Here is a 13,603-nt window from a genome sequence, read left to right on the forward strand (position 1 = left end):
GAAAAAAAAAAAAAAACACAGACCACTTCCACGTGTGTGAGCAAATAACACAGACACACACTCTGACATATACACACATGCATAAAAGGAACCAATTACAAAGGTGAGGCAAATCCGTGCCTTTTGTGATTGGTAATGTTAATGCTATGCTGTGCAGGGGCCAACCACAAATATTTTCAGTTTAATTTATCAGTGATGAATGGAAAGTCAAGAGCTGGATGTGAGGAACAAAAACTGCTACAACAATGCCATACAAGAGCTACAACCCTTTGGATCATTGTGATGAAACTAAGGTGAGCATTAATGGGGTCTAACAGGACATAACTGGCAAATAGATCCTGTATTAAAGCAACATGGTTCCTCATTGTGCCTGCCAATGGAAATTTCAACATTTTCAGATTTTTCCTTAGCTACAGCTGACACTGATGGACATCTGTGACAGTATTTCTTGCTGTGAGACCGTGCAGACTGAGAGGCCAATCAGTATTGAGAACCATGCTGTATGTGTTATTTCTGCATCCTCCTTACCTGACCCAGTGGTTGTAGAGCTACTGTTGCTTTGCAGACTCCCATTCCTGAGCAGTGATGGGGACTTCTGAATCCCACCACTGACGCCCATGACCCCCAGCCCCCTTTCACCTCCTCCCACTCCGACTCCTAATCCACTGCTGGATACTAAGCCTGGCCGGCCTGAGAGCGTCGAGGATGAAGAGGAGGAAGGGGAGGCAGTAGAGGAGGAGGTGTTGGCTGTAGAGGAGGTGGGTAGAGTCAGGGAGGGAGCTGGCTCAGAAGGCTTCACATCTGTGGTAAAGCAAGGTCCAAATCTGTTTCGCCAGTTGCCCTTCTTTTTCTTCTTCACCCCATCTTCCACTCCTACTCCTGCGCTGATCCCCAGTCCTGAGCTGGAGGGCTGAGGCCTTTTGTAGCCAGTGGACCCGACAAGGCTTGTTGTCTCACTTGCTGAGTGACTGTGGGAATTCTCATACAACTTTCCACCCACTGCAATGAGGAATGAAGAAAATAATGGAAGACTTAATTACAAAGCGCTTTGTATCTTGTTGACCCTCACTATGTAAGATATATGGTTTTGTTAAAAGTAGTGTGATGTTTTAAAAGAAAACGACACAAATTTATAACAAATACTAAAATTCAAGTTATGAATGAAAAAATGTTGCACCTGCAGAGGCTGAGGTAGCGGATATAAGAGAACCAAAGAGAGTTGTAGTTCCCTCTGAGGCTCCGCCCTCTGAGCTTGGCTTCACAAGGCAGCTGCTAAAAGACGGTGGGGAGGAGAAGGTCGTTCCACCCCCGGGACGCAACGATGAATCTGAGAAACTTAGGAAGTCTGAAGAGGAAGGAGCAGAGGGAGTCTTGCTGGCACTCGTCAACAGGAGACCTGAGAGGAAAAATAGACACAATGACAAATAGAAGTGAAGATAGGATGAACAGAAAGAGGAGAACATTTACACAGCTGTTAGTTTCCATACTACTCTCTATCATTCTGAAAGCACAGAAACAAGATAGCCAGAAAAGTTTATCTGCTCTTGCACTCTGTATCTGCTCTACAGTCAGCCCTCCCTCATCATGTAGTCCTCCCATGTATCTGAGGAACAAACACACCCACCTGACAAGGGCTTCAAGGTTTCAATGGTTCAAAACACAGGAGCACAATGTGAACACTGACTCCTTTCAGGCCGTGACCTCTCCACATGTTTCCTCTGCCTGTGTTTGTGTGTGTTGGTCTCTTCCCAGACAGGGCCCCAGATTACAGGAGCCAGAGGCCAGTCAAGACGAAACAGTGCTATCACGGCCACACAAAAGTCTGGTGTCTGGCCAAAATCCAGTCAATGACACAGCACATGTACAGTACAGCACACATAAAACACATGGATCAAACTCTTTTTTGGGGGTTTTAATGGGACTGCTGTATTTGGTAGGTGGTAACAGCAGAGAATTTGTCATTGTGTTTCCATTTTTCTAACTGCTTTTGGGTTAATTCCCAGTTGTGGGAAAATTAACATACAGGACCATTTTCAGCCATCAATTTACCTTGATGGAAAGGCCCTGTGGAAGCAGAGGCAGATGTAGAGGAGGTTGCCATGGTGACCACAGCAGAGGGGAGGGGTTTCCCTGAGGAGGTGAGAGACTTGCGACCGCCCCTCTGTCCCACCGCATGACCTCCGCCACTGTTCTTCTTGTTCTTCACCTCTGATGCTGCCTTGCCTGTGTCTGAAGCCAAACCGTCCTTGGAACTGCTGCCAGAATGAGCAGACGACACTTCCTGAAAGTTGGCATTGGTGAACCGGGCGGAGCTATCGTCTATTCGCTTCTGTGAGGATGCCGGCAGAGAGGTGACACCTCCCCCTGAGTTGCTGCTGTTGTAGGTCTGGAGGTGTAAGGTAAAAAATGAGGAAGAAGCAATGAAAAATGATTAAGGCTGAACAAAAACAGCAGTCACTTCACCAAAACAAAGAACTGGCAAGTGCCCTTACCTTGTCTGGGACCATGATGTTTGGAAGGATGAGGGAGGGCGACATGTCCATGGAGGTTTTCTTGTGTTTTGGTTTGTGTCTGTCGCGCTCCTTGTGTTTCTGACCATGGAGAGGGGGGGAAAAGAGATAAGTGAAGATGCCTAACACATGGGTAAAGGGAGAAGAACAAACAGAGAAATACATTCTTTTTTTTAATCCTTGGGTTACTGGATGAAAATACTGAACATGACAAGAGGAAAAACAGAATATGAAGACATTGTGAATCGTATACACACATGTTCTCTGGAAGATAACCAAAGAGATGTGTGAGTTATTAGAATATAAACATGGAGTATTTGTCTAGTTGAGAGAAAGAGTGGTAGAAAGAAAGAGCACTGCATTTCAAAGGCTCAATCTGAGATGAAAGCCTGAGGAGCTACAAAAACAAAGAGAGATGGAAGAGAGATAAAAAGGGGGCAGGAGGCAACAGGAATTTAGCATGCTGCTGTATAGAGCAGAGTGCCCCTAAGTGCCTCGTGCTGAAGCGCGCAAGGTCTCATTTCATCCAATCATATCCTTCTTCTTGGACCATCACAGCTCAATTTACACCCTCGCTGACACACACACACGCTGCCACCCTCCTCTCGCACCCCTGAGGTGGTGACTGGGTGCCAGCGCATTTACACCTTACATGTACGCCCTGACACCTCTATGCACGTGTGCACGAGCCATCAGGTGCATGTACCCACACTTTTACATAGACACTCAGTTGCACACGGTCACATACACACTCTTGGAGCTACGCAGAGAAAATATGCAGCGATCCTGAGAGAAGACATGGGACTCCACATGCTTCTGATGCTTAGTGTCATGACAACTCTGAAAAACCAGAAACTGCCCCTCCCCCTCTTCTTCTTTTTACCCTCAGGGTTTCATTGAGGGGTGATTGCATGGAGACTTGTGACAGTTTAGCTAGACTTCCTCTACGAGTGGCAGTTAACAGACACCACCAGCCAAATCAGGCTCTGTTGTGGCCTCACTACCCACTGGCTTCCGCTAAGGCTAACGCTTCTGTCTGTCTGTGTATTACAGAGGAAATACAGTCAGACAACAAATTAGGCAACAATAATTATTATTTTCACTATGCATTAGCAAAGCTTTGCCTTTTCATTTTTTTCTATTAAATTAAGTTACTGAAACCATTAATTTTTATTATGTTTTTATATTATATGTGTCTATCAGCACGTGTCAACTGTTCATTGAATCTTTAGACATTAATTAAAAATGTCAAACCATTTGAATGCACAGTGTTTTTTTTTTTTGACAGACTTACAAGTGAGTAAGGGTTTAAATTACTTTTTAAATAAGAACAACAGTTTAGCTTATAGCATGTCAGAAAACAGCAAAAATATGTTTTACAATTTACTAAGTGAAAATGGCAGGCTAAAGAATTATCAATTTATATTCTGAGGTTTTCTTGATCAATACACTGTTTAGAAGTATGTTCAAAAAATGTACAATACCAGATACAGTGAAGGGTAAAGCAAAGTACAAGGTGGATTTTACAAACATTGTTTCCTTTGCAAAAAAAAAGGAGTAGTGACAGAGGTAAATTCTTTGGGATTCCCTTGTTGTTTTTCATTAACATTCCAAAGGTAGGTGTTGATGGACAGAAGCTGAGCTGAGAGTGTCGGATAACACACACACTCAGAAGACCCACAGCACTGGCCGTGGGAAACACAACACACACACAATGTAACCCTGACACACTCTTATCAATCAGGTCAATTGATTATACAGGCAGAGACAAAGCCTTTCAGCGTGTCCTCTCCCCTCTTTCTCTGTTGCCGACCATTAGCAGCCTGATCATTTGACATGTCTGAGCAGTCTTTGAGACTGTGTGGGGTACATATGAGTGGTGCCGCGCAATGATGACCGCATCTATTTATCAACAAAGTCTTAAACAATGAGAAATTCAACAGCAAGCTGAAATCCTCTCTGTCTATGTCGCATGCTGACCACGGGCCCCAGACAAGGAAAACTCACTTTTCAGGATTTATATTAACGCTTGTCTGTATAAATGTTTTCACACCCTAAAAATGTTCATACTCTCCTAGTGTACATAGCAGGCATCTTAAATTTAAATTCTTTTGTCAAGCGATGCATGTCATGAAACAAAAGTAAACTAGAAAAAAAGTGGAAAATCCTCACACGTAGAGGCTAAGGCTTTAAGATTTTGCTTAAAAAAATCTTTATATAAACTAGTTATTGTACCTAAGGAGGATTGTAAATTAAGCAATCAATGTGGTATTTTACTATTCAAATGCTTGCACCACTGTTGGAAAAACAAAGCATTGTCCATTAATGATTTCATACAGCACACATTTTCAGTCTTTCACCATTCAACACAATGGCCTCAAGAGAACGATGGTGGGGGTGCCGACCAAGACGGAGAGGGGGTGAGGAGAAGCGAGGGAAGACGGGTAGAAAGGAAGGAACAGGAAGTAAAGGGGAAAATAATCCGCCCTGGCCTGGCAGGAATTCCCCTGTGCAGTTTCCTGCAGGATTTCTGACCAGCCATTGTGTGTGTATGTATGGATGTGTGCGTTTCCTGCAGGCCCTTTCTAAGCGGCCGGTGTGGGGGATCTTTAAACCCCTGCTGTTGGTTGACTGCAGGGTCTAACATGAGGTGGGTATACATCTGAGCTTCCAAACCACATAATAAATGCATGTGCGGATACACACACTTACACACACGAAGCTGAACACACTGATCTCTGACCCAAGAATGGGGATGGAGTGTGTATACATGTGCATGTGTGTAAGTGAGAGAGGAGGGAGCTACTCTAATGCTAATAAGGCAGTATTAACAAAAGAGTGCATGCACACACACATCCTGGAGCTGGCAATGTCACACAATGACCAAGCATAGACACATAAAATTTCACAATATTCTGAAAAGGTAATTTGGATTCCGCGACGCAGTTCATGACAGAAGTAAAACTGTATTGTCTTATTTCATATTTTTTCTATCAAATACAATAAATTACAGCAAAAAGATAAAATTAAAAAAATTCAGAAAGCTTTTTGTAAGAGCATCTGTAATAAAATCATAACTGAGCCGTGTGTGCAACAAAAAAAAAACATCTAATCAGAACATTTCATTATGTGTGAATTCAATTACTTGTCACGCCATTCAGGTAACAAAAAACACTGGAGGACCTGACTTTCCCTGATTTTAGAATAGTGGGACTAACAGCAGGGCAAAGAAACCCTTTCAGCACGCATGTATATACACTCCAATAGCACCCTTGAAGAAAAAGAAAAAAGCACCACAACTTGCCTGCATTTTTCTAAATGCCAATTGAAAAATATTTAATCATTTACTACATTTGCTTCTCCCTTGATAAAGACTTTTACGCTGAAACCAGTTTTTTTAACAGTTATACATGAATACGTGGATTTTTTTTCCTTACACCATAAAGGTTCAAGGATCACAATCTTTATTTGGTGAGGCTGTTATGACTGTTAATAAAATGTATTCAAGCTCTCCCAACAGTGCAGAACTACTTAAATACATAATAAAGTCTTATTTAGGTAGCACTGAATCAGTTTTATTACCAGGTGCAATCTATGCAGCTCCATTGTAAGTATGATGACCTGGGGCATCCCTGAACTCATCATTTTACTATTGTCAGACACTGATTTAAATTTGCTGAACAACAGAGAAAAACACTTACTTTTTAGTTTATGTCGCCTGTAAGAAGATGACCTTGACAAAAATATTTTCACAGCTGCACACAAAAGCCTCCAATGGGTGTATTCGGTATTTGTTCTCATTCATTTCAGTGTTTGAGTGCCCTCAATCTAGTGCTAGATGAAGTTGACATCAACATAAATCAGACTAATATTACATTTATCATTATTTAGATTTGATTATTTAAACTCTTCCCAGTGATTATGACCCAAGAGTAAGGATGGATGTTGTTAAAAGTGTTGTCCAATATGGACACACTGCTGGAGAGTTTGGTGGGCAAAATCAATGGCAGCGAACAGAAAACTCTACGCTGTTTCTACACAACTCAACTGTAAAGGGACAGTCAGATGTTTCTGAGCATTATATTGGGCTATACTGCATCTCAATCTACCTATTAAATTATGATAAATGCTGCAACCCTTTTTTTAAGAACCATTGGCTTAATTCAAATGCAGGAAAATTCAGTGTGAGCTCTGCCCTGCATTCTGACAAGTCCTTGATGCACATGGCAGAAAACAAAAAGTGGAACCGATGACTTGACACCTCCTCTAAATTCAGATTTCACACAGCCTGTGATTACATGTTCAGCTAACGGGCATGACTTATTAAGTCACACTAATGTAGCATTCATTAAAGGCTGTGATCACTGGGGGGCACAGGTGGGCTGCCGCCACACTAGCAGCTGAAAGTCAATCCAAAAACCGCTGCTGGGACTATATATACTATATAATATATGTAATAAATAAAGTCCTCCATGTTTAAGGATTATAAATGAAAAAGGCCTTGTTTAGAAAAATAGATAAATATGTAAAAATGCACTGATGTGTTTTGTGATAAATGCTTACATTACCAACTATTAAGTTAAGATGATCTTTTCTTCAGACAATTAACTCTATAGTCATACACAAAATATCAGCAAAGACATACCCAAATAAAAGCTAACTTTGCCATGAATTCTTCAGTAGACCACACCCATATTTTCCATTTGCTTTAGTAATTTAGGTATTTATATTTTTGTTATATAACTAAAGCCCTGCCTTTTTATTTATACCACAGACATGTATTATAAATTCATGGTTTTGGTGCATATTTGCCTGTTCCTTCACAGTGTAAGCATGTAGCAGTGAGGGCGTTACAGCATGTTTCTGGTGGAGTCACAGTCATGGTTGGCATAGAGGGGGTAAGATCTGTAAGGACTGTCTTACCTTATTGTCCTTGTCTGGGAGTCTATCCAAACACTGAGAGGAAGAGTCACTTAAGCTTTGAGACCTACTACCACGGCCCCTGCTCCTTCGCTAAAAGGTAAAGAGGAACTCCAAGTTACTGGATGAAGTCCACAGAAAAAAATCGTCTAAAAGAACTCTATAATATAGATATTAAAATTAAGACAAAATTACCCAAATAAAAAAAAGCTGACTGAACTCAAGGATAACTCAAAATTCAAAATCAGTCAAAAACATCAATAAGCTGTGGTAATAGGAGTAAGCTTTGGCAGTTGGTATTCCTTCCAGTGTTGAAAAGGCCTTTCCTTTTATGACCAAAAGTAACCATGAGGCAAAGACAATTACGAGTAGAAACAGCTTTCTGACATACCGATTAACTTCAAGGGCAACAGAAGAAACACACCCATACCTCACACTTTATTGTCGTTTCAAGACTTCTTTGTCTGAACTAGGATTTAGTGGCCTGAGACATTTTTGAATGACTCTGACTACTGAGTCTGAGTCAACTTACTCTTACTCAGATCACCTGTTGTCATGGTGATAAAAGTGAATCCTCAAATTTCACCTATATTACATTCAGGAAATTAATCAAGACTTGTATTCTTCCAGCATGTATTCCACAGCTCTAAGACCAGAAATAGATTATTTCCATCTTTTAACACTCAAAGGCAACCTGGTGCAACATATTTTCTTCTAGCACTCATACCCTCAAATACGTATCCCTTTGACAAACCTTCCATTTACTTGACTTCCAAAATTTTATGCAATCACTTAACACACAAAGCTGCTCAAAATGTACAGACCTGGACCTATACCAAGTTAACTTGCAGAATTAACTTGTACCATTCCATTGCTCAATTCTGCTACCTGGTTTCACAGCTCATAACAGAGAGTTGTACAAAATAGTTGCCAATTACTGGCAAAGAAGATGCCCAAAAATCAGATGCAACTGTGAGCCACATATCCCCAGACCAGCTAACTGGAAAAGCACAGTCTAAAACTGCATTTAAAATCTCTATCCCAACAGAAACTTCAATGCAGTTCAGACGTCATGAGGATAATCTAAGTTTGAATCCACCCTACGGTGCTAACACGGCGTAAACATCCATCTAGTGGTATTTCATGAAACCCATTCAGCTAACAACATTGCTTTCTTCATCATTGATTCTCCGCCGTACATTTCTGCCATCCATACAGTCCCACCTTAATGACATTATGCCACAGCATCCAAAGCAATTCATACGCAATCAATGTCATCAATGTAACAGCATGAGTCTTTCCATCAGCATTTGTTAACATTGCAAAATGTTGTCTTGTGTGTGTGTGTTGGCACTATAAAGCCTGTCTTGTCTTTCTATCATTCAACAAATCATAATAGTTCAGTCACATTTATATTTTAAATATTTGCATGAAAAGATCTATTGAAGGGAACACAACAGGTGATCTCTTACGAGAATGTGTGTGTTGAAAACACAACTCCTCTGCATATCAAGTTGTTGTATTTTGCATTGATATGCTTTTTCATCTCTGTGTGACTAAAACCTGCTTGACAGTAACTGGCTATTCACTTGTCGGTTTATGTGAGGAGTACAGCCAGAGCAGGTTCTGTTCCAACTGAAAACAGACTAGGCAGCTCTGTGACAGTGGACAAGGAACCAGTAATCTGCCATTGAAGAGTGAGAGCCAACTGTACACTGAATATAATAAAACAGCGGGCAAAGCGGTATGAAAGACCTGAGAATTAAATAATTAAAATGGAATTTTTCAAAATGTTTAAATACAAATTAAGCCAAAATTACCCTGTTTGACCCTGCATTAAAACTCCACCTCATGTGATCAGTCTGGGCTTAGCAAATAGGAATAAACCTAGTGATAGTGGTGTGATGCTGGAGTGATGAGAGAACTCGATAACTCAATGCAGGAAGAATAACAATAATGATGGACAGACGGAGAAATAGATGGCAAAGAAAATGGTGGAGGTAAATGAAGGGAGGTCGAGAGAGAGAGAGAGGGAGAGAGAAATCACCTGCACAAACCAGGAGCTTAGTGAGAGAGGGATGAGTAGAAAAGACTGATAAGAAAAGACAGTGAGGGGAAAAGGAAAAATATACAGTGAAGGAGAAAGGCATGGGAGGTGATGAGGCTGATGGACACTGGAGAAAAATAACAGTGAAAAGGTGAACGTACATAACCCCTGAGACAGCAGAGAAGTTCACAAGATGAAGGCAATCCACACTTATGTCTACACAGTGATCCTTGCTTGTAGTTAGTAGAACAAAAAATATATCAATTTTCATTCAAACTGTTAACAGGCATGCAGCATTTAGGAGATCCATGCATGTCCACTACCTAAAATCATGTGCAGCAAACACTACACACTGCAACAGCCCTCATTTCACACACCAGAGTGGTTGCAACCTTAAACTAAATCCAGTCCCAGTACCAAATTTAAGATAATAATGCATAATACCAGAATTTTTGTTTCTGTTGATGTAAAAAATGATATATTACCTGGTGTGTGAAAGTGTGGGTTATATTATTACGCAAGCATTCTGACTAAAAATCCCAAAAAAAATGTTTAGAAGACACTTACCAATTTGCTGTGATGGTATTTGCAATATCCACAGTATTTGACATTGTCTGCATCTGACCCTTGTTCCTCACACAACAACCCTGCAAACTGGGCACTGCAGTGGAGAAGTAAAGATTATGCTTCAAAATAACACCCAATGCATAAAGAAATAGATATAACAGAAAAGGACCATGACAGCTCATGTTAAATACTAGTAAAATGTGAAACATATTCTGTGTAAGAAAATTCTGGTTGCATGAGAATATTTGCTTTGCTCAACAGCATATCAAATCTTAAAGTCTTGAGTTTGAGATAATGGCTGAAGGAAACAATGTCTGCCTTTGTCAAATGAGGTTGATGTCATGTGAATGTGGAAGTGTCTCACCATGTGACATGGAAGGCCTGTCTGCAGCCATGTTTGTTGCAGGTCATACAGGCTCCAGTCGCTGCTTTACTCTCTCTGCCCTGGTCCTCACAGATATAACACGTCTACACAAAGAGCACATTTTAATTCAAAGCAAGACTTAGTTCTTTACAGGTTAACACTGCTTGTGTTTTTGTGAAATTGCACATCATTATTATTACCTTGTTGTAGCGCTCATGTGGCACAGACTGGAGTACTATGGGCTCCATAGTCGACACATTAGCAAACTCCACTTCAGGTATGTAAAGGGCACAAACTACATGAGCCCAGCCTGTAAAGACACACAGAAGAAGAACATCAGCACATGGAAATATTCCAAGAGGGAAAGACACATTTATCAGCTGCTCTATTGTTCAAATCAAAAAGTGTTAATTCTCCATTACAATTCAAATAATTGAGCCATACTCCCTTCTCACCCTACATGTGCTCCACTTTATACCTCATTGCTTGTTATTATATGGAATGTGGTGCAAACCCATGACATATAGTCATTGAATGCTCACATCCAAGCATTAACCTTTACGCTTTTGTGACCATGAGAGCATCAAATAAAAAGTCTATAAACTCAATGAAATACAGCCCATTTAGAAAAATGTATGTATTCAAGTGTTTATCTTCTGAGTTTTTAAAAGCAACAAGTCAGTGTGAACTCAAAAGGAACCAGACCAAAAGGCAATGAGTAAAGTTCACTAACCACAACAACCTAAATATGCTTTGGACATATTTACTAATACTTTACTTACAGTTCTGCAGCATTTAAATGTTGCATATCTAATGCATTACTATCCAAATTTATTGAGCCCTAACACACACAGCTGCCTGTCAGTAAAGACAAACTGGGGGCAGTAAAATGACAGTGGGGCATGGTGGAGTGGCAGAAGAATTGACGAGGAGCTGAGGAGGAGTTGGAGGAGGTGAAAGGGAGGTCAAATGGAGGTGGGAGTCTCCTGCCACACTGGAGGTGTCTGTTTTTCCCCATACCGGAAACAAAAACAGGCTTAAACTTACAGTTGAACCCCTGACCTGCCTTTGACCTGGTGAACGGGACAGGGGAAGGAGGGCAGAGGGCGGGACGGACGGGAGGGAGTCAGTGTGAAACGAGGGGCATGTTGTTGTTTTGAAGTCCCTCCAAGAATCTGGAAGAGGCCTATAAAATAGGACTATAAAAGTGGCACAACCTTCCTCCTAAAACTCAGCATTTACACTTTTATCCCTGACAAAGCACTGTTTTCCTGTTTTTAAGTCCAACATGTTGAGACCAGCCAAATCTTGCTGATATCCAATGAGGCTATCGGTTGTTGATAATTACAATAAACACCACAAACTTTCAGGTAATACACTCTACAATAAAGAACATCCTTTGTCATTTTGTCAATAAATACATTTCCATTATATATAAATGATCTTTCAGCAACATTTATGCTTTAAGTAGAACATAAATATACAACTTATAACCAAAATAAGATAATAAAGGGAGGCTGATGAAGACTGTCAACGCTCTTTTTCCTTCTTGACCTCTATATTGTAAGATATTGAATCGAACACCCAATTTCACACAAATCCCTTTCTACTGCTTTATTACTGTCCCACCTGAAATAACAGCAACTACCACACAGATCAACAAGTGACAACAAGAGCAGAGAAGCACGAAGAAGGGGAAAGAGATAGGCAGAAAAGGGAGAGAGAAAAAGAGAGACAGGGGTCATGGGAAGGGTAAAATAAAAGAGAAAGTAGTAAAACGGTGAGTGTTAGTGTTGTCCTGATGCCTCCCTGCAGGCCTGGACACAATCCCACAGCTGTGCCTCTCTCTGACTGACTCAAACACACACACACACAAACACTCACATGCACACAGAATATTTACAGTCTCCACCAAGCTGACCTCCCAATGAACCCAGAGAGGAGACTCCTCACAGGCCACGCACTATACCCATCCTGGTCCGCCCCCTCATAAACATACACACACACTCACACGCACTCATAAAACATTGACTGGCAAAGACGGTACAGAGGCAGCACACACAACAAACAGCAACATAACTCTCCCAGCACGCTCACACCCCTTAAACTTGCTGGTGACATGCAATTAATGACAAAATACACAAGAGGCTAACCACAGATGTGGGTGTGAATGAGTGTGTGTGTATAACCGAGAAGGATTATACCTCCGTTGTCTGTCCTCTTGAGGGCTCCATCTTTGTGGGGACAGAGCTCACATCTCTGTTGGGTAAAGAAGAAACATCAGGTCAGCAACGACGGGTCAACCTCATCTACTTAGGGTGAGGTAAACAGAAGTATGACAAATATGAGTGCAAGACAAGCTGGCCAGTTGCCCAGTCTTGGGCACACAGCCAGAAACTCTCTGGGAAAACACCACACTATCTACCACCAAGGATCTCCAAATGCATGTATCTATCGGCACATGCAAGTCTTCTGGCAATATTTTATGCTGCTCTCGTTTTGACAATTTAGCTCATCCTCAACTGATAAATAAGCTGGTGCTGCTCTATCACCACTGTAACAGGGAAGGCGCTCCTATTACACATTCCTGTTTTCAAATTAACTTTATTATATTACAATACAATTATATTTTTCTTAGCATGTGTGGGCTGTATGTGCAACAATTTTTTGTGTATTTCTTAATCCTCTAACAGTGGTCCAATTACCTCTATAAGTCTTTTTTGGCAGATCAGTCATGGCAGGCCGACTTCACAGGTTAATTGATTAAGACTCTGGATGTCAGGTCAGGCAGTAGATACTTTATTTGGAAAATGGAAGATTTAAAACTTTTGTTTGTTTTTTTTAACATTTAATGCACCTAATCCTTACTTTAGTCAATGCACTTTGTCAATCAGATCATCACAAGTTACCCCTGTAACCAAGTCACTGTCAAACTTCTACCTAAACAATAGTTTAAACATCCACTATGAGAAAAACCTGGTGTCCATCAGTTTCAGAGGGTAAGGAGAAAAACTATGTTATAGTGATAAATATCTCTTAGAGAACATCTGTGCTATCCACACGCACATGTACAGAAAGTAGGCAGATCATTCTAGCACCTGTATCAACAGCTCCATCAAGTAAATCTTGCCCTGACAAAATCTAGACAGGTCCTTAGAAGTTTGCCGAGGTCATATTAAGTTGAGCCTCAGCAAG

At 40.9% G+C, this 13,603-nt stretch overlaps 1 protein-coding gene across 4 annotated transcripts in view; it reads right to left on the reverse strand.

The window, feature by feature from the left end:
- Nucleotides 1-13,603, reverse strand: part of mllt10 (MLLT10 histone lysine methyltransferase DOT1L cofactor) — a 33,788-nt gene that overhangs the window by 15,699 nt on the left and 4,486 nt on the right. For 3 of the 4 annotated variants that reach the window (XM_028433061.1, XM_028433060.1, XM_028433059.1), the window contains exons 3-11: nt 12,613-12,667; nt 10,609-10,718; nt 10,409-10,512; nt 10,045-10,138; nt 7,434-7,523; nt 2,493-2,591; nt 2,050-2,386; nt 1,178-1,396; nt 529-999 (exon numbers count right to left, since the gene is read on the reverse strand). In XM_028433061.1, coding sequence (XP_028288862.1) covers nt 529-999; nt 1,178-1,396; nt 2,050-2,386; nt 2,493-2,591; nt 7,434-7,523; nt 10,045-10,138; nt 10,409-10,512; nt 10,609-10,718; nt 12,613-12,667 — 1,579 coding nt within the window. The remainder of the gene's footprint in view (nt 1-528; nt 1,000-1,177; nt 1,397-2,049; nt 2,387-2,492; nt 2,592-7,433; nt 7,524-10,044; nt 10,139-10,408; nt 10,513-10,608; nt 10,719-12,612; nt 12,668-13,603) is intronic. The other variant, XM_028433062.1, reaches the window with a different exon arrangement.

The sequence above is a fragment of the Parambassis ranga genome, chromosome 20, assembly GCF_900634625.1.
Source record: "Parambassis ranga chromosome 20, fParRan2.1, whole genome shotgun sequence".
NCBI classification, from domain to species: Eukaryota; Metazoa; Chordata; class Actinopteri; family Ambassidae; genus Parambassis; species Parambassis ranga.